Source organism: Rattus norvegicus, chromosome 20 (genome assembly GCF_036323735.1).
Source record: "Rattus norvegicus strain BN/NHsdMcwi chromosome 20, GRCr8, whole genome shotgun sequence".
In the NCBI taxonomy this organism is placed as follows: domain Eukaryota; kingdom Metazoa; phylum Chordata; class Mammalia; order Rodentia; family Muridae; genus Rattus; species Rattus norvegicus.
In genome coordinates this window covers 28824493-28850460 of record NC_086038.1, presented here as the reverse complement: position 1 = coordinate 28850460, position 25968 = coordinate 28824493, and the positions used below count along the sequence as shown (strand labels likewise).

The 25968-nt window shown below is 51.6% G+C and overlaps 2 protein-coding genes across 17 annotated transcripts in view; one reads left to right on the top strand and one right to left on the bottom strand.

The window, feature by feature from the left end:
• Cdh23 (cadherin-related 23) overlaps positions 1 to 25968 on the top strand; it is a 382501-nt gene that overhangs the window by 315164 nt on the left and 41369 nt on the right. The window contains exon 37 of one of the 12 annotated variants that reach the window (XM_063278926.1): positions 7 to 1190. The exons of the other annotated variants lie outside the window; for them this stretch is intronic. Within the exon in view, the coding sequence (XP_063134996.1) occupies positions 7 to 33 (27 nt within the window). The 3' untranslated portion in view covers positions 34 to 1190. Of the gene's footprint in view, positions 1 to 6; positions 1191 to 25968 lie in introns of those variants that run through there. 12 annotated transcript variants of the gene reach the window in all.
• Positions 286 to 25968, bottom strand: Vsir (V-set immunoregulatory receptor). Of its 5 annotated transcripts, none has more exons than NM_001399050.1 (7): positions 25750 to 25946; positions 14533 to 14955; positions 13980 to 14036; positions 8881 to 8988; positions 5641 to 5668; positions 4709 to 4905; positions 286 to 4552 (listed from the first exon to the last, which is right to left on the bottom strand). In NM_001399050.1, exons 1-7 carry the CDS (start codon positions 25829 to 25831, stop codon positions 4515 to 4517), a joined length of 933 nt encoding a protein of 310 aa, NP_001385979.1. In that variant the 5' UTR covers positions 25832 to 25946; the 3' UTR covers positions 286 to 4514. The 5 variants fall into 5 exon arrangements, with proteins under 5 accessions (NP_001385979.1, NP_001037765.1, XP_063135624.1 ...); NM_001044300.2 differs by having other exon boundaries at positions 4709 to 4902; XM_063279554.1 differs by lacking the exon at positions 25750 to 25946 and adding an exon at positions 16686 to 20444 and having other exon boundaries at positions 3665 to 4552.

Here is a 25968-nt window from a genome sequence, read left to right as displayed (position 1 = left end):
CTTCAGGTGAACAACAGGACGGTCAGTCATTGAAGCAGCAGCTGCAACTCATGCTTGTTGTTAGACACTGCCACTTCCCAGATGCTGACACATCTGGCCGAGCTTCTGGAGTTCAGTGGTCAGAGAAAGATTCCTTTACCCTCCCCTGATGGAAACAGGTAGAGTGCGGGAACTACTGCATCTACCAGAAGTTCCCAGGCAGGAAGGAGTAACAAGAACTGTGTAGAAGGAGCCTACACACCAGCACAGGTTCTCTCATCCGTGAGAAGGCCAGAGAAGACACAGTGAGCATAAATAAGAGTTTATTCCTGGTGTGGAGTGAACTGGAATTGCAAACTTGTGAGGTCAAGTTCATCTCTCCGCGGCCTGGCGTGTACAAGTTGAAGGCAATGGCAGATCAATGGATGAGAAGGCTCTTTGGTTCATTGACGGGAAAGGGGCAGGAGAGGCAACATACATTCCACCAGTCACAAAGCATGAGCCTTTCAGAACCATCATTTCTTTCTGCATTACATGGGAACGGTAAAGACTCTTGTTTAGGGGTGGGCAGGGCTCGGAAGATACAGTGCTCACCACGCACGTATCTGTGTTCAGATTCTCAGCATCCACAGGCTGGATGCAGTCGATAACCCCAGCAGTTGGGGGTGGGGTGGGGCAGAGACAGGCAGATCCCCAGAGCTCGATGCTCAGCCTAGTGCTGAGCTCCAGATTCACTGCAGGGTCTGCCAAAAATAAAGTGGAACACTAACGAGACAGCCCAGCAGTTGGGAGCTCTTGCTCGACTCCCAGAGGATCCACGTTGACTCCGTCCACATGCCAACTCACAACAATCTATACCTCCATTCCCACGTGACTCAGTGCCCCCCCCCCCATGGCCTCCACAGTGCCAGGCACTCACGTGGGGACGCTCAGAGACATGCAGGCAAAATCGAACAAACAAGCAAAAACATGCACATGAGATTTTAAACGCTAAGAATGCTCGATGGTGGGGCTGGAAAGTCGAGCAGCTAAGAGCTATCTTTTAATCTGTTGCTCTTGCAGAAGACCTGGGTTTGATTCCCGGCACTCAAATGGTAGCTCATAACCACCTATGACTCCAGTTCCAGTCCTTCCAACTGGCACGCACATGACACTTACGCGTGCATTCGGGCAAAACATTCATGAAGTAAATAAATCCTTAAAAAAAAAAAGACATTGCAAAGGAAATGAGGAAGACACCCAGTGATGATTTCTGGTTTCCATAGGCACACAGTAAAACATATACACGTGCATACTTCATACACATGTGGAAATCTTCTGGGCAGCATATTTTAACAAGATTAAGATATGGCATCCATTCGGCCACTTCCTCTTCCCAAGTCCAAGGCAGGCATTATTAATCAATCTCAGCACTTCCTTATCAGCTGTATCCTTATCAGAATTCCTCTCACTGTATTTTCCAGGAAGCCACACCCAACAGATCAGAACAGTGAAGCCCAGTGAAATATTTATCCTGTGGCAATAATGCCAATATGGAGATCCTCAAAGATCCACACAAAGCTAAATCCCCAGAGTGGAATCCTGAGGTCCTGGTTCAACCCAGTTACCCAAGGACTGTGTCAACTATCAGCTCCCCAGGCTGGCATTAGTCCTCACCCTCCCAGGACTCACATTCATTGTGAGGAAGGAAAATGCCAGGGCAAAGCAGTGAGCATGCAGGGCACAAGCCAGATGGCCCATATCCTCTGTGGTCTGGGACTGGAACTCAGCTGGGCTTTCTGTTTTCAGGAGCCTTTGCACCCCATCCCCCATCCTGCTTGGTACCCCCTCCCCCAGTTCCTCTTTTGCCTAATTTAGTTCCCTGAGAAATTTTTAGTTCAGCTCCCACCATGGCAGGTTCAGCGCTGGGGCAGGGCTGCAGCTCACACCCGGGAAAGCCTTTTCCTAACAGTGTCCAGGTTAGGAGAGACAAAGCGCCCTCAGCACCCTTAGCCTAGCTGCCTCCTCCAAGCCCTTTCTCCAGGGAGCAGTTCTCGAAGGAGCCCCTTCCCAGCCTCTCTCTCCGTCTCTTCCAAGCAGAAGTAGGGTAGCCCCAGGACTGCTCTTTTGAGAAGTTGGTCCAAGGCACACTACAGTACTCCTGCAGGGCCGTCTTGGTCCAACAACAGCTACCAGTTGTCAAGAAGCCCCTGCTGTATCGGAAACCTTTCCTACTGGTCCCACCCATCCGAGTCCCAGGGAGAGCTTCATCGGAGATAGGTAGAGACCCTCCAGACATAGATAAATCACCCTCTCCAAATTTCTGATTGATTTCCTAAGGATGAATTACCTCCTCAAAATACAGACTTCCCTCTGTAGTCTTCTGCTAGTACCAGGAACCCAATATGGCCCTTCAGGCTGTAGGGCTCCTTCCTCTTCTTCCTCCTCAGTTCCCTGCTGTGTCTCACCACCACCCCATCTTTTGCCCCCAGGGCTAGCACCCAAGGGCGCGTCCATTTTCCACCCAAGACCCTGCTGCTGTCTGCACAGCAGCAGCAAGGTGGTAGCACCCAAGTTCATGGATCTACAGAGCCCAGACCGCACAAAACTTCACCCAAAACAGGAAACCACCAAGCTGACATGCCTTTGCTTGCAGGGTCCCGAGAAGAAGAGACTAGAGCCCGACAGGAGGAAGCTGGGCAGGAAGTTGGTGGCTGTTCTGCTGGGGGCTTCCTCTCCTTTCCACAGAGCTGCAGCCATGCAGGGGTCCCCACAGTCAAATTCTTAGAAGTCATCTGGGTGTTGAGGTCTGAAGCTCAGGGCTGGGGACAGGTCAGGGTCCCCAGGGGATACTCGGCATACAGCTGGTCTCTGGGTCTCATTGTTTGACTGGCCCCATAGCCCTGCCACAAAACAGCTGGTACTTCTCCAGCCCATAATCCCCAAAGCCAAAAGAGCAACAAATCCTGTCTACAGTAACTGCGTAGAGTCAATGGCAACGGATGGAGCAGAAGAGGGGGCCCTGGGATAAAACAGGGGTCCTGGCCACCCCGACACGCCTATGATGATGATACAAAAGCCTCTAAGATCCCCAGGCCCCAGGCCTAGCTGGCATCCCACAGGAGTCTATGCTCTTGGATCTTATCAGACATTGTGCCTGGGTTCCCAGCAGGTAGCTTATTCCCAGCCAGAAATGCTCTCCTCTCCCCACCCATCTGTCCTCGGGGAATGAATGGGTTTCTCCCTGTCTGCAGGCCCAGCGTGTGAGCTTTTCTACCCAGGCCCAGTTCAGCCCAGCCAGTGGAAGCTGCAGTTAGACAAATTGGGCTGCTGCTCTCCCAGTGTTGGGGCTACTGTCCCTCTGGAGATGGGAGGGTGATTTGCCCAGCCTTATCCCTCTCCACTCTCAAACATCAGCTGCCCTATCTCTACCTCAAAGGAACTACCCTTTCTCTTCATGCATTAAAATCCTTTATGAAGACTCTCCTATGTGCCCAGGTCATGCCAGACCCTGGAGATGGGAGCCAAGAGTAGCATCAGACCAGGGACAAGCTCTTCTGTGTGCCCGGAGGTCACCCTGAAGTGAGACTCAGAAGAACAGTGATCAGAAGCAGAGTGACCCCTAGGCCCTTAGTGCAAACCCAACCACATACCAGGTCCTGTACCCCCGGGGCCTTAAAGCTAGTGCCTCCAATCCACTCATAGCTGTTCACGTATTTCTTTTTAATAGCATCTCTTTCACACTTAGAAGTAGCCCAGCATCATTAGGACATTATAGAGGTCACCTTTGCCATCGCTCTACACTGAGCAGTGGGAGTGATTGGATGTTGAGGACAGGAAGGAGGCTTGTCTCCCCTCACCGTCCCCATCGTGCCCTCATCACCCTCTGTGTCCGGTGGTCCAGGCCTCACATTGCTCGAGACACTAATGAGCTCCTGAACCTAACAGGCACTTGCTGTTTTAGAGCTTCTGGCCACTGAGCCCTATGGACAGCTATACAGGCAAAGAGAGCCCAGAGTCACTTAAACTGCTGACAGACCCTCAGGTTGCTGGTGGGAAGCACACTCCAGAATCCAGGGGTTAGAGCCAGGCCAACAGAGGAGCATCCTCAGGCAAGCAAGCAGACACGCCACACCCCCACAGTGGGTAGGAGTCTCTCACACCTTGTGCCTCTCACCTGGGAGGGTGGCAAGGTGCCTACCTCATCCCATCCGGGCTGCTGGTTTCCATGAAGAAAGGCTGTTACCAAGTTGGTGCTCGTACAATTCAGGTAGTTTGACATCTGTGGCTGGCGAGATCAAGACTCTAGGGAGAACTCCGCATCCCAGGACCTTGAGAACAGCTATGGGCAATCCAGCATCTTCTCCCTGCCCCTCCCGCCCCCAAGTAACATCTCAAAGTGACAGAGGAGGGTCCGTGCATCTCGTAAAGCAGAGTCTAGGCTCAGAGCAGGAGCAAGGAACTGGAATCAGTGCCTAAAGGTCTGTCCAAGGGCCTGTCATCGATCAAGTACATCCATCCCTGACCCAGGCACCAGGCACGGTCCCCCAGCTGGTTTAGATGGCTTCAGAGTTAGGGGAGTCAGGGACTGGATCTGTAAAAGAAGAGATAAAGAAGTGAATGATGGAAGGGAAGGGGGTCTGTGTCCCCTTGTCCAATTCTGCATCGTGAAGATTCCCCAATGATGGGGGACGGGGCCACAGAGCCTAGGTCCTAACAGTGGAGTGCTGTAAAACCAGATGCCACTCACCCAGGGATGGGAAGAAGACATCCCCAGGGCCTGGAGGGGACAGAGGTGTGCTGGGGTCAGACAGCAGGTGCCGTCCCGACTCGGAAGGTTGCCGCTGGGCCACATAGGACAGTGGAGGCCTAGTCTTGGCCTCCGGCATCCCCTGGAAGGGTGGAGTGGTCTCATAGCCTGGGTTTTCGATTCCTTGGGTGTTGCTGCTAAAAACAACAGAATTGAAACAGAATTGGGGGGGGGGGTGATCAGTGCCACCCCAAGCACTCTATCCTCCCTGCCTCCCCCAACCCCTTTCTTTTTTTTTTTCTCCCTGGCTTAGACAAGGACAAGCTTGTGAAAGCTGTCCAGCTTGGAGGTCCTAGTGGGATCACAGGTCGAACTTTCTTTGACCTATCTAAGAAGTTGTCTCCACTGAACACACTTTGTAAGACAGGGACCAAGCTTCTGGAGGTGGCTAATTTCTGAGCCCATCTAAGCCAGCCCATGGCCAAGCACAGATAACGTAGTCCTACCTGCCCATCTCTGATGCAACCCCCCTAACCCCACCCCTGCCCAGAGCAGCCATTGGCTTGTTCCTTCATGTTCAACCAGACAGCTTCCTCTTGGAGTGCCTGGCACAGCTAAGCCCCAACCATGAACAGGGCCGGGCCTGGGCCGTGAACTTCCTTTGTATGTTGCAATGTCTGGTCCAGCCAGCAGCTTCCACTCTTTCCTATCCTAAGCCAAGGTGGTTACTGAGACCCGGAAAAGCATGTCCAAGAAGAATCAGGGCATGGCAGGAGAGAAGGTGGTACCCAGAGCAGCCCGCCAGCCACATGTGGCAGACACAGTTCCAACTAGCTATGTCTTGTGCTGAGCAGGGGCCCCACATCACATAGAAGCATCCCTTTCCTGACACCTTGTCCCAGGAAGTTGCTCAAAGTCACCGTGGGACTTACCTGTCCATCCTCACCAGCTCCTGGGCACCTAGAGATAGACAGAAAAGCTGGTCACAGGAAGGAAGCCTTATGTAGGCTGCACCCTCAGTCTATACTGTTCCCTGAGGAGAACTGAGTTCCAGGTATCTGTCCAGCAGGTGGACCCACGGCATAGCCACCTTCGGGCACAAGTGAAATGTGTCCTCTGTCAGATCTTGAGAATCTAAGTTTCAATGGAAACCCAGGCCCCAGCATGCACTAACTATGGCTTCTATCAGGAAGTTGCCTCTCTGGTCTTTAGCCACAACTTATTGGGTGGATAGTTCAAAGTCAGGTCTTAGAATTAGAAGGCTCTTTCTTCCCTCAGTGTCCCTACCCACCCAGCCTCTCTACCCACTTTCTCCCCTACAGGTCATTACCACCTCAACCCATCCTTAGGGTCCCCCTAAAACTGGCCATCACCCAGATGCAGCGACATCAACTTCCCTCTTCCTTGCAGCTCCCCACACCCTCCCACAGATCCTTCTTGTAGGGGGGAGGTTTACATGGGGAAATGGCCTGGGGGCGGGGGGGGGGGCATCTGCAAGATGAACACAGGAAAGTTGCGTAGAGTTCCTGAAATCTAGTTCACTTCTGCTGACAGGGTGGCTCTGCGTCAGGCTGCGTGGGCCAAGCCCATCATCCCTTACCACTTCGCTCTGGGGTAAAGATGGTGACCTCTGCTTTAGAGCCAGGGTCACTGAGCTGCCTTCTCTTTTCTTTTGTCCTGAGAATGCTCATTCCTAGGCAACTACCCAGTGCCCAGCCCAGCCCTCAGTGAGTACAGGCCAAGCACCATGAGCTAACCTGCTGTGAGCCTGCTGGCTGCTTTTGGTTGCTACTCTGGGGTCAGAGTGGATCAGTGACTCCCCAAGTAGGTGTGCCCATCCTTGGCACTTTGTCCTTCTAAGCACTAACACCTTCTGACAACTTAGATTTCTGTCACTGAGTCTGAATCACAGGATAGATTGGGGGACTTTTATTTGGAGGCAGAGTAATAACTAGAAAATATTTGCTTTAGAAGGCAATTTTGTTTTGTTTTGTTTTGTTTTGTTTTTTGGTTGGGTTTTATTTGTTTTGTTTTGTTTTTGAGACAAGGTCTTACTAGCTTTGGCTGCCCTGGAACTTACTATGTAGACCAGGCTAGCCCCGAACTTACAGTGAGCCTCCTGCCTCTGCCTTATGAGTGCTGGGATTAAAGGCATGCACTAGAAGATAGATAGATTCTTGTTCTTTTCCTGTTACTGTATGTGGAACATTCTTACTCTGGGACAAGACAAGGCTTTTTTCTACACTCAATGGCATGAGGTATCCCCTATGCCAGCCCGTTGTTACCACAGGGCTCTTCTCTAAGTCCAGGTCGTGTGTCTTCCTGGGACAGAGGACTGGGACAGAGGAAAGTTTGCAGCCAGTGGTTCAAGTGAGGGTGTATGGAATCTGGGATCTGTCTGTAGAACCCCACATGAATGGCATTCTGGCCTGGTAAAACACACACACACCACACACACACCACACACTCACACACACTCACACACGTACACAGACACTCATATATGCCCATATACACTCATATACACTACACACATGCACAGACACCCATATATGCCCATATACATTCAAACACACACATACATACACACACATGCACATACATACACTCATATACACACTCACATGTACTTATACATGCCCATACACACTCATACATGCCCGTACACACACTCACATACACATACACTCTCACACATACTTAAACACATACACACACTCTCACACACATATACATATACTCCCATACACACTCATATAAATGCTCACATACATAGTCACAAACACACACATGCACATACACATACACACACTCATACACACTCACAGACACATACTCACACACATACATCTATACACACTCACACACATACACTTCAGTTTTCAATCCCACTAGATCCCATGAGCAGAATGGGAAGTCTGCAGAGACCTTGCAAGAAAGGCCAGGCGCACCAAAAGACTGGGTGAAGCCCCTATCCACGTTTGCATGCTCCACCAGAAAGGCCTGCTTTCCCGTTCTTGCTCCCTGATCTGACAACACGACCAGGCAGTGCTGTGGTGTGGGCAAAGGGAACAGAAAGCACCTTGGAATCCTTCCAGAGCCTGGCCTCCCTGCCTCTAGGAAGAGGGACTAGGTGGTTTTTTCAAGCTATTTCTTCCCCCTGCAGAGTTCTGAGTTCCTCCTTCACTCTGACCTGTCTCGTGCTCCACGCTGCCCCATTAGAGACGCCCACCGGCAGGCTGTAGCAGGGTTGTAATGGATGGAACAGTCTGAGAGGAAGGGTGAGGTGACCACAGCCCTGCGGGGCTCCAGGCTGGGCCTCCAGGAAAGAGGGGAAGGGGGGATGGCAAGCTGATTGGGAGGTGAAGGGGAGGCCAGAGGAAATCTGGTGCGACCTGGTGACAACGCCCCTTCCCTCAATTACCCACTGCAGCTAGGCAGAAGGAAAAGGCTGGGGAGGGATTGTAAGAACAGAGGACTCCCCCCATCCAGACCCCACCCCTCAGAGAATGCAGACTGAACAAGGCTCACAGGAGAAGCCAGGGCAGACAAGAGGCACAGTCACCCAGCAAAGGGATATGATGGGTATTTGAGGCCATGAACCTGAAACTTGGATCTACTGTTTACTTACAGGGTGTTTCATTAGGCAAGTTAGGAAACCTTCCTTAGCCTCAGTTTATCCATCTATAAAGTGGGGATAGCAATGTCCCCTATTTGAGTTCCTATGGTGAGTGTGTAATAACATGACACAGTTTCTGGCAGAGTAGTCCCACCAGCTGGGGAGCCCCCTCAGCTCTGCACTCACAGTGTCCTGTGACATTCAGTTAGTTAAGTTGCCCAGCCTGGGCTTCTTTGCCCATTACAAAACAAACCCACCCATTAGCCAAGCCGGTCTCCAGGAGATCGCTGAACAGACTCACCTTTAGTTTGGGTTAACCCACCCTTCTGTGTGGTTACCCATTAATTCACATGGAGGGTACCAAGTCAGCCCTGTCTGGGTACCAAAGCAGCTGGCAGACATCAGGCCCAGAGAAAGGCACACGTAGGCCCTTCTCTCTCGGCCAGAGCCAGCTCCTGGCAGGAAGAGTGAAGGACTATGCAGGCCTCGGGTCCCAAGCCTTCACTGGCCTCCCAGCCACGACCCCATCACCATCCCAAAGGAAGGTACTTACGGCGGTGAGAGGCCGCCTGCCTCTGCTTATAGACCAGCAACAGGATAAGGGGAAGGCAGAGAATTCCGACAATGCAGGCGCCCGTGGCCAGGGCCGCAGCCGTGATGCCTGGAAGAACAAAAGCACCTGACATGAGCGTCCCCTTCCTGCCGCTTCTTCTAAAGGGAAACTGAGACACAGCATGAGGCTTAGGAAACCTTTCTAAAGCCAGTCTGACTTCAGTTCCCCTTACTCCAAGGAGGCACCCATTGCAGAGAAAGTGGGGTTACCCCTGGAAAGGTGTAAGCACCCCGTGGCATAGCAGACCAGGGAGGATGAGAGGCCCAGGCAGCAGGGTCCCATAACCTTAGTGACTTGAAGAAGCCAGGGAGGTCTAGTGACCTCCTTTTGGAGACAGCCCTATGTCCCTGACCCCATGGGGTCGCCTGTTGCCCATGACAGAGGCGGCTCCAAAGGGGAGAGAACAGTGCCCCCACCCTGCCTGCAAGGGAGAGCTAGGCCACCCTGGACTTCACAGTGTCCACCACAAGGCCCTTCACACCGAACACCAGGGCTCAAGATCAGAAGGAGCCTGAGCAACGAAAACAAATTAGCGTCACGGCGTTGCACAACAGCGAGGACGGGGCTCCTTACAGGCCACTGACAAAGATGAGTGCTTTACTGCACTGAGCACAAAATACTCCAGCCTCACCGGACACGATGGCACACGGCTTTAATCCCAGCATGTCAGAAGCAGAGGCAGAGAGGCAAAGGCAGGCAGACCTCTCTGAGTTCAAGGCCAGCCTGGTCTGTATAGTGAGTTCTAGGACAGCTAGGACTACACATAAACCCTGTCTAAAATATAAAACAAACCTCAGTCCATCCTTTGAGGGATCCTTGGGCTGTCTAGGGTGAGGCCCCTGGAAGTGCTCCTCTCTACACACGCGCGCGTACACACACACACACACACACACACACACACACACACACACACACACACACGACAGGAGATAAAATTTGCAACTAGAGAACTAGGCTAGGGAGGCAAGGGGAAGACTAGAGAAATGTCATTTTTGTCTTGTGTCTTTAAATAGCCAAAAACAAAGGCATGAGCTTAAAAATACTCAAGCAACTAGAGAAATGGCTTAGTCCGCAAAGCGCTTGCTGCGCAAGGATCAGGGCCCGCGTTCGACTCTGCAGAACCCTTCTAAAAAGCTAGGTGCGGCCTCGTGTAACTGTGTACCCATATGTACATGCACACAAGGAAATGTACACACATAAACAAAATTCAAAAGCCCCCTGCTCAGCCTGGGTCTCCTCACACACTCCTAACCATCTAGATCTGGTCTTGTCTTACGGGGTCACGGGAGAACCTTGCCCCAAACCCAAGCACAGTTGGACATCTCTGCGATACACAGAGACCTTCATTCTTCCCAGGGTCCTGTTATACACAGCTTTCCCAAAATTGATGGAGACATCTCTGTCTGGTGGCAACATCATTTACTTCCATTTTCAACAACCCTCTTTCTGCAGCAGGAAGCCCTTAGGCTCAGATTTCTGCTCACCGGGACAGGACATCTGGACCTAAACACAGCGCCACAGCACTGAGCCAGACACACTGCGTGCGTGTTTTCTCCTAGGCTGTTGTAAAACTGTCTCGGAAAGGGCCATGCCACTGCACGAGCTCCATGTCATGGGGGGTTGGTTTATTTCAGTCCATCTGCTGACTCCAGGAGTTTAGCTGGGAACAGACGAGCCCTTGGAACCACAACTCGCGTAAGCTCATTTCCTTCCCAATTTGAACCTTTCTCTCTGCCAAAACATGGGTAGGCTCTCTTGTCATAGGATCGGGTTTACCTCTAGAGAGCTCTGGGAACCAGATATGCCTTGGTCTGTATGCTGCCTGTGCACTTTACTTGGGAACAAAGGCCATTTTTACCGCACTGTGCGCTAAGCAATCTGGACACATAAATAGGCTCACAGTGAGCTACGTGGAACCGAGCAGACCCTGGGCAAGCATTTGTGAAGTACCCATTGGTACGGAAATGGTACCGATTGCTGGGTGGATGGCACAGGAGGTTGCAATCCACAGTAAAGCAGATTCCCTGCAGGTTTTAATGTGGCTGTGCCTGAATGTGGGATATTGAAAGGAAGAACGTCCCGTAATTCACACTGTTCAGTGTGGCTAAATTCCATCCTAGGACCTCACTGTGGGCAATCCGAGAAGTTGGCTGCGAAGCACTTGTCTCCCATCCCGTGGTTACTAAGCAACGTGTGGTACGGTTAGGCAGGTGTTCACAAGCTGACTTAGGGCTTTGGCCAGAGCCTCCCTGCCCAACCCTCTGGTCTGCAAGTGGCAATCCTGCCCTCTATGGCCTGTTTGCTTTCACTCACAGAGCCTGTTTCCTTATAGCTGTCCAGGCTATGGTAGAACAAGCTCTGGAGGAATATCCGTGGGCCCGGCTGCCCTCAGAGGCTTAGGAAACCTTTCTAAAGCCAGTCTGACTTCAGTTCCCCTTATTCCAAGGAGGCGCCCATTTACAGAGAAAGCTTAGTTTTCACCTAGAGCCAGGCTCTTCATGGGAAAGTGATGAGGCACTGGCATAAGCAGTTGCCCAAACCACCCCACGACAAGCGCCCTTTCAGAGCAGGCAGGCGGAGAAGCCTCAGTTTGCTCAGTCTATGACCAGGGCCTGCCAGCTACCCTGTGGGTGTGTGCAAAGAGTCTGAGGAAAGGGTCTGGCATATCCTGCCACATTAGGGGTGGGAGGGGTACAGAGCCCGGCTGCACGGTCCTGTCCTGATCTCAGGGGCAATGATTGGCAATGCCAGCCCATACCTTTGGCAGCCTCCTTCCCTTAGCTATCCTTAGCTACATGGCCTCTTACCTGAAACCCACTTGGACTTTTACCTCGTTTAATGTAGCTAACCTTCCCTAGAATAACATTTAGCCACTCAGACTGGGATCGGAAAAGGAGAACCCACAGATCTTAGCTGGAAGTGTCATTAACAGCCCCAGGGAATGCTGTGGTTGAGCACGTGTGTATGAGAGAGAGTCGAGGTTGGGACCTCCCAAAGTTAATGAGCAGGATAGAATAGTTCTCAGCAGCTGGCCATGAGGCCTGTTTAGCATGGATGGCCACTGCTAAATACATTAAGAAACCCCTCCATGTCTGCTCTCAGTCCTCATCCTGCCTTGGCGCAGGAGTGGATGTGTTGCCTTGAGACCTCAGGCCTCGTGGACCTCGGGAGGAAATAGAAACCATGCCTCCAAGGTGCTGGCACTGTTCTGGCAGACTGGTGGCCGAGGGTTCACCACAGTCTATACCTCTTCCTACTATTTTGTTCCCCAGCTTCCTGGGCCTGAGACACAGCATGTTTCTTATCCCTGGGGCATGGCCTTAGGTAGCACTTGCTTCCCTGTTAAAGGGACATAGTTATTCTCATTTCTCAATGAAGAAGTGATGCAGAAAGTAACAGAACTACCTAGATTCTCCCAAAAGTACACCCTAGAATATAGCACACACATATGTAAAAATATATCATATATATGTATATATACATATACATATGTGTGTATATATATATATATGCCTGCCTAGTGTCTAGACTACTGGAATATATATATTAGATATTTATAACATCTAATATATATTAGAAATATACAATATTTCTAATATTATACTACTAGAGCCAGGAATATAGAAGGGAATATCAGAGGTCATCGCATCAGAGTCATCCACTGCCCTCAAGCAAGCATGTTCTCTTGGACCTCAACAAGCCAGTTTGCTGCACAATAGCTCAAGGAAAAAGGAGCCAGAAAGAGATTTCCCAGCTCCAAGAATTGGTGAGAATTTAAACATCAAAACCCAAGGACAGAGGTACAAGGAGAAGAAAGACTATTCACCTAGGAAGTCAAGTTCAAGGCTTCTGCCCCACCCTTAGTCTCAGGAGCAGAAAAGTCCCCAACCTCCTCAGCCTGAACACTCTACCATCTTGTCTCTGTCCTCAAGACTGAAAGCATATGGCTTCTTTTCAAAAGGTTCTGCTGAAGCTGGATGTGGTGGTTCATACCCGGGATCCTAGAAGTTGGGAGGCAGAGGCAGGAGGGCTGCTGCAAATCTGAGGCTAGCCTGGTCTACATTGCAAGTTCCAGGCTAGCCAGGCTCTCCCTGAGCCTCATTTCCCTGCCCATGACATGCAGGCAGTAGCAGAAGCAGCAGTTTGCAAAGACAAATTCTAGAAGGAGGAGGAGAAGGAGGAGGAGGGGGGGGAGGAGGGGAAGGAAGAGGAGAAGGAGGAAGAAGAAGAGGAGGGGGAGGGGGAGGCAGCAGCAGCAGAAGCAGCAGCAGGAGCAGCAGGAGGAAGACTGGGATGACTGCTCAGAGTGAAGGTGCTGTGGGGAAGTGAGTGTGCCCATGCCTTGTACCCAGCAGGGTATTGAACCAAAGGCCTCACCCCCACACTGCAGTGGCTCTCATTCAATTCAACAAGTAACGGTGGGGCGGTGGGGTGGTCGGTTGTTTTGAAAATACAAGTAGTTTGAATAGAAGGTCACCTTAGTCATGAGTTGGGGCTTGAGTCGAGGCTGTAGCTCAGTTGTCCGCATTCTGGCTTAAACCCTCATGTTTGTCTAAACTCAAGGTCAGGATCACGATGTTTCTTCTGCCTCTCCAGGGCTTAAGCAAGAGCTGGCTTACACTGGATGCCTGACAAACCTATGAGCCACAGCCCTCTTTTCATAGACGTGTGGGGCACTGTAAGACATATCTTCTGGTCTACTCTATATGCCACAGGGCATTCTCAAAAAAACTTCAGCCTTCTTGAGAGTAAAGCCCTCTAACTCTGGGCCAGCACAAGGGCTGACAGTCACTCTCTGCTCTGTCTGCCCAGTTCCCTCCCACAAGCAGGGGAGATGAACGGAGCCAGGAAGGCTACCATCCAGTCCCTGCTGTACCACTGAGCAGTGAATATGCACCCCCTCTGTAGACTGTGGCTGGTGATGCCTGCTTCACAGAGTGAGCAGTGAAGGGAGCAGAGGCTTCTGGGGCCACAGTTAAGAAGGGACAGGGGAGCGAAGCAGCAGAGAGGGGATGGGGATCTGAAGTGAGAGTCCTTACTGTCACTGTCCTGCTCATTAGGCGGGTACGCTGTGCATGTAGATGCTGAGCCTTTGCCTGTAGGAACAAAGAGAGGTCTGTTAAGTGAGCGTGAGGCCCCTGAGGATGCAGGGGTTAGTCCAGGCTAGTGACTTCACTCTCTTCCGTCATAGGAATGCGTGCTAATACCTGTATGGCAGCACTCACCCAGGGGAGTCTGTACATGTGCACATGTGTCTTACATTCTCAAAGGGACAGACAAACAGACATACACACTTGCCTCACAGCCATTTGGCCACGATCAACTGAAACTCAGGACACATTCAGTCCCCTGATGCATTTTCTCATGAGCATTAGTTAACACTCTAGGTTCAGATACACACACCCTCTTACATGAGAAAAGATCACTCTGTCACAAATAGAGATATACACACAAGATCATCACATGCCCACACCCATGCACAAAACTTACACAAAACTACATAGTCATGTGGCAGATTTGCAGATGCCCCCCACACACACACACCCACTTGCCCGGACTCCCAGCCATGGCTGTCTGTGCAGAATAGCTCACCTGTCTGTACCTGCAGCTCCATGTACCCGTAGAGCCGCCGTTCTGGGTGGTGGTGTTTGACTTCTATCACCAGACAGCAGTAGAGGCCGCTGTCGCTTAGGGTCACATTGTGCAGGGTGATAGAGAAGTTACCGTGGTTGTCATAAGCTATCTCCAGCCCATGTTTCTGGGGCTGGTCATGGCTGGCATTGACTGCCGGGTGACTTCTGTGGTGTTGATGGTGTGATATGAAGTTACGTATGGGCCTGTGTTCTTTGCACACTTGAACCTCGCCTCGAGAGCTAAGGAACCACGTCTTTAAGAAGTTTGCATCGTGCCCTTTGGATACGGAGTCCAGAATCCTGCAGGTGAGGGTGACATTCTGCCCCTCTGGACACACATACAGAGAATATGGAGTGGTGACCTTGATGGCTGCTACCAGACCTGCTCAAGAGAGAGGAGAACCCCGGTCACCTGCCTGAGTGAGTGCCACTCCTCGCTACCCTCAGGATGAGAAAGCTTGACTTCAGCCTCTCCCTGGCAAGCCAGACCCTGGGCAAGCCAGCTGATCTCCTGAGCCGTGGCCTCTTAGTAAACATTCCATCTCAACCCACATATGAGGAGCCTCCAGGACTCCCAAGTGGGAGGGAAGCCAAACAAGACTGGCCAGCCAGCACGCAACCTTTTCCCAAGTACAGCATGTGTCCAGCTCCACTGCAGGCAATGGCCCCCACACTGGGCAACTCTGTCCTGCACACAGAGATACGAGGAGAATAGAAGGCCTCAGTCTTTGGCCTTGTTTCTGAGGAGTGCCAGCACCTTCTACCCACCCCCACTCCTCATCCAGGCAGTGCCTTCTTCCATCACTTCTTCCTTGAGCACTAACCGAACGCCTGCATGGGGAGGGCCAGTGCCTGGTACCCTACCTTTCAGCTTGACAGCCAGTGAACCAGCTGAAGCCTGCTTTAAAGACCCTGTGGGCTGAGGCAAACCCATGCCCAGTTTTCAGAGACCTGGGAGGAGAAAAAATGCCCTTCTAGGGATGGGCATGACCTCTCTGGGTCTTTGGACTTTGAATGAGAATTTAAAAGCTAGCATTTCGACTTAGGCATGAAGGTAGGAAAGTCAAAGCCTATGAGGGACAGGGATGAGGAATGCATGACAGGTCCTCGTGTTCCCCGCACCTGCTGCCCACCCGAATGCAGTCCTCTGCCCTAAGGAGGTAAAGAAACCCTCTTGTCCACCATAATCTCAGCTCCCATTCCTCTACTACTTAACCTGATGGTTAGCCCCAAACATACCATGTAGCTGAACCAATCTCCCTGTCCCTACCCCTCAAGAGCTGAGACTATCAACATGGGTCATCGACCTAGTTTAAAAGGCACGGAGTCTCACACCCAGGGCTCTGTGCCTGCTGAGGAAACACTCTGCCAGCTGAGCCATATTCCCAGACTGGGATATGAGCTGGACACCCGTTCCTCTAACCGTGGGAGCCGGTTTTCTCCCCAGTAAGAAGAAAGACATTCACAGCAGCACAGGGTGGGAGGGCAGGAAAGGTGGGAATACCCAAGGCCACGGTCACCACATCTCAGCATGGCTTTGATTTTCACTTACATTGCAGGGGCTACAGGAGATCTGACAGGAACGGGAAAGGTTTAGAATAGAAAGAGAGATTACAAATGGAGGGTTGGGGTCACAGCTCAGTCAGAAAAATGCTTGCCTTGGGGGTTGGAGAGGTGGCTCAGCAGATAAGAGCACTGACTGCTCTTCCAGAGGACCTGAGTTCAAATCCCAGCAACCACATGGTGGCTCACAACCACCTATAATGAGATCTGATGCCCTCTTCTGGTGTGTCTGAAGACAGCAACAGTGCACTTATATAGAATAAATAAATCTTTAAAAAAAAAAAGAAAGAAAGAAAGAAAAATGCTTGTCTCAAAACCGTGAGGACCCAAGTTTGGGTCCCTAGAACCCAGGTAAAATTCTGGGCATGTTAGGTCAGGCCTGTAAGTCCAGAAACAGTGAGTTGGGAGGGAGAAGCAGGTGGAGGCCTAGAACACGCTGGCCAGCTAGATAGACTTGGTGAAATTCCAAACGAATGAGAGACCCTGTTTGTCAGACACCATGACCAAGGCAACTCTTACTAGGACAACATTTAGTTGGGGCTGGCTTACAGGTTCAGAGGTTCAGTCCATTATCATCAAGGCAGGAGCATGGCAGCATCCAGACAGGCATGGCGCAGGCAGAGCTGAGAGTTCCACATCTTCATCTGAAGGCTGCTAGCAGAATACTGACTTCCAGGCAGCTAGGCTGAGCGTCTTAAAGCCCACACCCACAGTGACACACCTGTTCCAACAGGGCCACTCTCTGGGCCAAGCACGTACAAACCATCACCCTGTCTGAAAAGGTAGACAGGATACCTGCCACCCGAATGAAACCCTGTCTGAAAAAGTAAGCGGGACACATGCCACCCGGCCTAATGGCTTCAGTCCAATCCACATGATGGAAGGAGAGAACCAATTCCTACAAGTTTGCCTCTGCACATATGCCATGAATTAAACACGTACATGCACCCACACATAAGACAAATACATAAATATTTTAAAAGTCGAACAATGACAGCTGAGGTTGTCCTCTGACTTCCATACGCATGACTCTGCATGCGTCACACACACACACACACACACACACACACACACACACACACACACCCTACGTGTATTGTCCATGAACTCTTGACTGCTCCATCCAGAGGACCTGGACCTCCTCCTCTGATGCTTTCTCCCTGCCCTTGGAGCCAGGACCCTTGGGGCAGGCCGGGAACCCCTAAAGCCCTGATGGTCCAGCACAAAGAACAGCAGCCTGCTGGGGCTTTTGGAGTTGGAGCAGGCAGCACTGGAGTCCAGTGACACTGAGTCACTAGGCGGAGCCTCGCCTCAGACTCATTCAAAGACAAAAATAAAAACATCAACAGAGCCCAGTGGGTGTTACAGCCAGGGCAGAAATTATCCACACAACTGTCCTAAAAGTATTCTCTCTGCAATTCAAGAAACACCCAAATCCAGTGGAATGAAGAAGCTAGCTTCAAACTCTTTGTCACAGAAATACGAATGACTAGTAAAGGCTGATGATCTAGTGCTAGAGGGCTCGAGTGTCTAAGTTAGAGTAGGAAGGGGACCACATGGCCACAAAGAATGCCCAGAGGAGCGGAGTTTTAAGCCTGCAAAGTGAGGAAGACAAACATTCCAGAACCAGCCCCCCCCCCAGCTCTGCTTACATACAAAAGAGATTTCTGGAATGTTGTTACCAAGGTGAGCGGAGATTTCAGACCGTCTTTGGTGAGATATGATCTCCTTTTCAGGCAGTGACAGGCCCAGGAAGGGAAAATGGTTTGGCTGAATGGCAGTGGGTCTGGAGTCCGGACCTGAACCATAGTAACCTCAAGAAAAACAGGCTTCCCAGAAAACCGTGAGATGCCCAGGCGTATGTGGTGCATCTGACAGCCAGAGAGAGCAGGGTTGACCACGTCCATAGACAGAGTAAAGCAGTTTGCTTGTTCACCACCCTACAGCAAGGGACCACGGGAGTCTGACTGCAACCCAGGCATGTGTACCACTGCCGAGCTGGAAGCCCCCAGAGTCCCTCTAACCTTCAGATATTGCATCTAACCCTTAATGTAGGGTTTTTTTCCTTTGTTTTGTGGGGGTTGCTGACTCGAAATGGTATGGATTTGTGGCTCGGGAGAGTTGGCTCAATGATTAAAAGCACTGGCTGTTCTTCCAGAGGACCTGGGTTGAATTCCCAGCACCCACGTGGTGGCTCACAGCTGTCTCTAACTCCGGTTCCAAGGGATCCAAGATGCCCCGCCTCTGACCTCAGGCATGAGGTTTGCACACGGTGCACAGACATGTACTCTGGCAAAACTTCCATACACGTAAAATAATTTTAAAGCAGGGATTTGATGCAGGAAAGCTTGACTCCCAGTTTCTCTTGGAGACAGCAAGTAGCTGGCTTTGTCCACACCAGCCTGGAGGTTGCCTTATGGACCTGTATGGACTGGGTGTGGTCACTAAACTATGGCTCTGCCAGAGACAGGAGGGGGCTACCAGGGAAAGAAAGGGGCTTCCCAGACAGCCACAGAAGGAACCAACCCACAAAGAGTAGCAATAGCCCTGCCCTCTCCCTGCAGCCATTCGGCAGCTCTCCCAGCCCCCTCTCCTCTGTTCAGTAGCCCCTGCCTGAGAGGCCTTGCAGCCAAATTTAGTTCCCTCAGCATTTGCCCAGCACACAGGCCCTGGGGGCTGTCAGGAGGGCAGGCAATGCAGAGGCCAGGGCAGGCTACTGTGGGTAAGGGCGACAGGACAAGGGACCAAGATGCTTACAGTCAAAGGCAGGAATGGGGTAGGACTCACTTGTAGCATGAGTGTCTCCTGAACTGGGGGGGTGGGGGGGTGCCAAGCTGAGAGCCCTCAGAACCCAAGCAATAGTGTTTCAAGCTCAGGTCTGCAGGGGAGCTGGGGGAAGGGATCCAGTCCCATTTCACTGGCAAGGGACCTTGGAGAGAGCAGGGTTCTCCTGAGAGAGCAGGAGAAGGGGTGTGGCTGGGGGTGTGACTCCATTCCAACTGTGCACACTCACTTCCCTTCCTGGGTTAGAGGGAAGGGGAAGCTGTCCTTGGATTGGATCAGGGTTGGGTTGGAATGTCAGATTTTAGGCTCAGAGGTCTAGAGTGGGCAGGAAAGGCACCAGGTTTGTCCTCAAGGGGAACAGGAGGGCCAGGAGCATCTGTTATGCCTGAAGCTCAGAGCAGCCTGTCCCTGGGAAGACACTCTAGGGCAGGCATACAGGCATGCAGAACACACACACACACACACACACACACACACACACACACACACACACACACACACACACACACACAGTGTTGGGCAGCATGCAGCCTGGCTGGAATTATAATTACTTGGCGGGAGGATGTAGACCATTGTCAGCTGCTGGTCTCTTAGGCCACCTGGGTTATTGTCCAGGAGGCCAGGAAAGTGGGTGGGGAGGAAGGCACCTGGCTCTAGGGTACATGGGACAAGTTTACATGGGACAGGAAAGCACCCCAAGTCCTGGCCAGAGCATGTACCAGTGAAGAGTACAGGTCCCCTGCTTCCACCTGGCCTGACTTGCCACTGAGTAGGACCACCCTACACCTGCTGGAGGGAAGCTGGGAGCTAGGAAAATCCCAGCTCTGGGAACTGTCATAACTCCTCCCTAGGCCCCGGGCCCTCCTACGCTGGACCTGAACTACACAAACCTACGCAGATGACATTTTCTCTGGGCTGTTTTACTCTTTGTCTGCAGTTAAGAGAGCCCCATGTCCTGAAGCCCTTGAGCTCCATGCTCAGGTATGTGAATGCAGGTGCCCACAGAGGCCCGAGATCTCCTGGGGCTGGAGTACAGACAGTTGTGGGCCATCTGACATGGAGGACACTGGGTCCTCTGGAAAAGCAACAAGTGCTCTTAACTCCAAGTCATCTATCCAGGCCCCTCGGATTCACTTCTGAGATGTTAGGCACTTTATCCTGATGTGGGTATAATCCCCCATTCCATACACTTTTGTTTTTAAATTATTACTACTACTACTACTACTACTACTACTACTACTACTACTACTACTACTACTACTATTACTACTTTTGCGAGGTTTCTTATTTGGCATTGGGTCTTAGGGGTTGATTGGTTTTTGTTTTTTGAGCCTTTTGCTGTGAAACTCCGACTGGTTTAAAACCCAGAGGAAGTGCTCCAGGGCTGAAACCCAGGCTGGTCTTGAACTTGTGATCCTTCTGCTTCTGAGTCACCAGCACTGGGATTATAGGTGGATGTGCCATGCTATGCCTCATCCTCATTTTAAAGATAAAACTGACTGGAGAAATAGTGACTTGGTTGAGGTCACATCCCCACCCACACCCACCACCTACCCTGTAGCTGAGTGGAGACCCACACTTCCAACCAGCAGGCGGACAGGAAGAGCTCTCCCTCCAGCCCTGCTCCCCTAGGGGGTGGAGCTAACATTTCATCTTTCAGCTCTTAGGAGAGGAGTTGACCCTGAGCTGACCCCTACACAGAGAGCAACTATCTTTTCTGCTCCTAAAACCCAAACCCAAACACTCTTTCACGCCACAGATATTTAGCTCCTGGCAGAGGCTGTGGAGCTCAGAGCTCCCTGAGGGCATCATCCAGTCAGGGTGCAGGCCACAGGTAGGGCACAACCTCTGGGCAAAGTTTCAAAGGAACTCTTACTTGGCATCCTCTCTGGTCTTGTTTTTGAGACAGTCTCTTTTTGCCACACAACAGGTGCTATGGGCATGGGGGCAGGGGGATGGGTACGTGTGTGGGTGTGGACTGACTTTAGTATTGTTTTCCTTGACAGGCATGCTGGCTTTACCCACAGTCACCAAGGCAACACCCCAGTTTTTGGAGGTGGGTCCGAGCTTGATTGGTTAGGCCAGGAAGGCCCCACCCAGACAGCTGAGGTCTGGCTGGCTGCTAGCTTGCCAAGTAAACAATTATTTGACTGTCTGCCTTTACTGGCCCCACTCTTAATGAAAGAGAGAGAGATGGGTCTCTGGCCTTCCAGGCATGGGACCTGGTCCCAGCTCGCAAGCGCCACTTCCTAGGATTCTCTCCAGGTGCTAGAAGGGAAAAGCTGTCCTATAGCTTTATCAAGATGTAAGATACATAGGTAAAACAGAGGCAGGGTCCAATCAAATCCCAGAGGAAGTGCCCCCAGGGTGAAGGTTGCAGGCTGAAGCCAGCAGGTCTGTGTGGAGGCTTCAGGGCTGGGGAGGACAAAGGGTATCTCAGATGTGTTTATTGATCCCTGCCCCAGCAGGAAGTGTCCATTCATATAGACCAAGGAGGGTGGGAAGGGGAAGCAGGGCTCTATGGGAGGAAGCCACATTTCCAGCGTCTTGGGAAACCAGCAGGCATCCAGTAGAGCCTTTAGCCACTGTACCTCCAGGGGAGGGCCTGGGCAGTATGCCAGGGCCTTGGCTGGGAGGGGCTCCTCTGGAGGATTCTAACTGAGACTCAAGATCTCTATGAAGAGAACCCAACCCCATTGCCACTACAAACGGGTCCCCAGGGGTCAGACCAGGGAGACTTCCTAAGATTTGAGTGCATCCATGCAAGGGGCTCACTTGGTAGGGATGTTCTTAACACACACACATGGGCTTGATTATTTAATTAATTCCCAAGCCCCTGAAATAGGTGCTTGGGTTATGATGCCAAAGAACAAAAGAAAGCTGCCTAGCGTCTCACAGAGAATAAGTTGTGAATAAAAGTTAAACCCAGGCCTGGGGGAAGCAGATGCTTTCTCCAGAGACTAGAGGTAACCAGAAACTAGCTCCACCTCCTTCCACAGATGGACAGCTGACCTAACCAATGAGGGCTCAGTTTGCCTGGCCGCTGTACTAACTCAAGTAGTTTTGCTTTTGATTTTACATTAAATAACATTGAATCATAAAGAGAGGTGGTTGTTCCCATTTCCGTGTTCCCCCAGCTCTGGTTATGTCAAAAAGAAAGTCCTAGTTGATGACACTGTCTTCAAAATGTCCCCTTTTATTTTTACTTCATTCATTTCTGTAAGAGACGGCAACGGGTTTTGCACGCTGAGCCTTGCCTGGGCTAAGTTTCCAGCTAACATTTAATTCCTTTATTTGGCTTGCCAACGGTGTTCTTTTATATGTTCTATTTACGGCCAATGACACTAATTTTCCACTTGTGACACAGACTTAAAATTTCCTTTTAACAAAATTTAGAGAAAAGTATACATTTAAAGGAAAAATAAGTAGGTAGATATTTGGCAGATACCACGTAAGGGTGATAAGCAAATGAGCCCAGAATGCTCTACGGGGGAATTACCCTCCTCCTCTTCCTTCTGCTCCCCCCCCTTCTCCTCTTCTTCCTCCTCCTCCTCCCAGACAGCAAGTTAGCTGCAACCTCTTCACTCAGCCTGCTCACTGCTCACCTGGGGGAAGTGTGTGCTTGGAGCCCCATGACAAGGGAGTAGCTGACCCCTTGGAAGCTGAGTCCCTATACACAAAAGCTACAGGGAGGGCTTGTTTAATAGCAGAACGCAGCAAGTTCATTAGCAAGTTCAATGACTGGTTGGGAGCATATCTCATCCCTGGCTTCCCTCTGGAGGTGGTCAACAATAACTTGTCCGGGTATGGAAATGGGATCTGAGCAACCTCCCACGAACAAGCACACCCTAGGCCAGGCTGGCTGTGATGGCCTCTTGCAAAGGAGACTTAGAAGGAGAACCTCTAGGCACCCCTGTGGCCATTTCAGACTCTCAGTCCGAAAGGGTAGCTAGAACCAGCCTGGGTATCCTTCAGATGCTATGACTCTGGAAAATTCATTCCTGGAGGTATTTCTCGTGGCTTCTAAGTCCCGGGGACTCATCAGGGCTCTGTAGGCAGCAAAGGCTCAGATGGAAAGCCACTAACAGAGTCCCCAGAAACCAGGAGATGGCACACTACCAGCATCTCAAGGACCAGGCCCCGGGAAGTCTCGCCCATCAGCTGCACACACCCGTATCTAAGGGGAGACAGATGGCCACCCTACATTACAGATGGCGGCTTGACCAAGGATGCTAAGAAGCTCGCCCAGATCACAGCTAAGATCTGAATACAGGTCTAACTAGGAAACAGTTGAGCTGGAGTGGAGGAAGCCCAGGAATGCAGATATTCACCAGATTCCTTGCTTAAACACCAGGAAGGCCATGGACCAACCAGACTTTTTAAAAGAATCCATAGGTATGAGAAGCCAGGACTAATTTCTGGCAAGGCCAGACTAGTCCTAGGCATTAGTTGCCTTTGAACAAGGACCTCAAGTTAAATACATGACGCTCTGCCAGTACCACTAGGCCACAGGGGGCCCTGCATGCAAACCCTCTGTTTTTCCTGTTTAGGCCTAAGATCCTGAACATAAGAGGTGAGTCCTTTAGCTTCCCTTTGGTTCCCCTTCCCTAGATCTACAGCAGGGAAGTGCTGCCTTGAAGCCTCCCAGCCCTGCCCTCCTTGTTTCTGGCCTCTGGGCATCCCTAGCTTTGGGCCTACTGGGCAGGGCTTAGGGATTTCCTAAGAGCTGACCACTACCGCTTCAGACTTACAGCACTGAGTTTACTCAATAGGGCCTTGCAGGCTTGTTTACCGTGAAGGGGAAGAAGATAGCTGCCCCTCTCTGGGACACCAGCCCTCCAGTGTGAATGGGGCTCCTGGGTCAGACTAAGGACAGGTAGGGTGGTAACTTCCTCAAATCTTAGGGACACTTGTGGGGAAGAGGTTCTGCACCCCTTGGGGTCTGGGGCTCCTGGTTCCAAAGGTAACCCTCCCCCCATCAGCCCATGTCAGGACAAGAAAGGAGTGTGTTCCATGCACCCCAAGTGCCTCCTAAGCTCTGACTGTTTGAAGTCCCCCAGATCCACATCTCACCCTGTCCCAAACACAGTTCTTTCCAAATCACCCCAGTCCTAACGCAGATGGGGGCGGGGAGTGGTTTTCAGCCCCCAGACCTCCTGACCAGGTCTGATTCAGGAAAGAGAAGGAAGCAGTGAGTTATGACTTACAGTATAGCCAGTGCTGAGGTCAGAGCAGCTCCAGGCTAAAAGTTTCCTCTGTTTCTTTCCTGAAAGCCTCCTGGATCCCTAATTGTCTCCCTGAGCTGAAGGGAGCTGGCCTTCAGCTCACCAAGCAGTTTGAGTAGGTAAACACAATGGGTTGTACAATCTCCTGGGTATAGAGACAGTAGGATGGGATTCGCAGCTCCTCTGCTGGTGGACGTTCTGTAAGCTGCTCTGAAGCTCTAGGTCTTAGTTTCCCAAACTGAGGCTGCTGACCAGAAAGCAACCCATTCTAGTAAGGGTAGGGAAGAGGTAAGAAAGGGGGCCTCATGGAGTCACTGGGGAGAAGGATAGTAGCTTGGGGTAGATACCATACTGGCCTTCCTACCTTCTGCTGCCCTGAGGGGAGCCTTGGTGTTGTCAGGGAGACATCCCCCACCTGTATCCCCACCCCATCCCTGCCTCAGGTTCTCCCTTCAGTGCTAAGGAAAAGCAGGCCTGGGCTTCAGTTGTTCTGACAGTAGGGTGTGGGTGCCTTCCTTCTTATCAGACGTCCAGGCCAGCCTCCCAGTGCTGATTAGGAGTTCCCTGTCTCTCCTCCCTTTCATTCCCTCAACCCTCTTCCCTCTTTTCTGAGGAAGCCATTGGCTCCATCAGAGCCCTCCATCTCAGAGGCCACTCCCTCCATGATTGACCCTGTCCCTGGACCCTTCCTCTCTCCTGCCTTGCAGAAGCTACCTGTGCCCTGGGTTCTGAGCAAGGTAGTGTCAGGCAGGCAGTGTCAGGGGACACACCTGTCTATGTTTGGATAACTATTAGGGTATCTCCTTTTTCTTTGAGGTCTTCTGCCCCACAAAACAAGGACTGAGCTCTGGGGAACTGCTCTGTCCAGGGACAATGTGATTGTGAGTCTGGACTTTGGAAGTGACATCTCCCTGTGTGGGGCTTCTGTGTCTGTGCTGTGGAGGTTATCCAAGCCCCTAGCAAGAACTGGTTGCTGGGCCCAGGGAGTGTCCTGTGACATTCCTATTGATCCATATTGGCTACTCAGCTGCAGTCTGGTTAAAATGACAGGAAGCCACTGATCACTCAAATGGGCCATCAGACTTTCAGTACAGAGCAGGTGACAAACATGCTCAGATCTGGGAGTGTCCATCAAGACTTACCCAAGAGTGTCAAAAGGGATAGGATACTGGGTCACAGCACCACACCCCCTAAGTCCTCTCAGACTCTGGTGCCTAAAGGCAGGGAGATGCCCGGGTGTCAAAATCCAGTCAGCCACCACCATAGGACCAGGGTGATTCTCATGCTGCCCCTCTCCTGCCTTGCAGAAGCTCTTCATGACCCTGCTCTGGGCTCTCTGGTCAGGGAAGCGTCTGGCAGGCAGTCCCCAAGGGACACCCTTGCCTGCTGTTTTGGCAGCTGTTAGCAATTACAGATGTGCCTGTTGTAGGATGGAGACACCACTGCACCCTGCTGGGCTGTCCCAGCGGAGCAGCGGTAGGGTGGAAGGTTACCGCAGGCTGAGGGGATTTCAGGGCACTCCCATCCTGCCTGAGTCCCCCCCTACCCTACCGGGCTGTACTCCCTGGCGCTCTCCCTAGCATCCCACCGCCTGTGGATCTTACCTCTGGATGCAGCCAGAAAAATAGTGAGGAGCAGGGTTCCCCAGCGCAGACTACTGGCCTCTGGGACCGTGGGGACACCCATGTCGCCGTCGAGCCGGGCAAGAGCAGACACAGACTGCTGGGGCGCGCGTGGAGCAAGCGGGGCTCCGAGAGCCCAGGGAGCCAGCCGGCTGTACACACCGCTTGCTAAAGTGAATGCTGAGCCCACTGCGAGGCGGG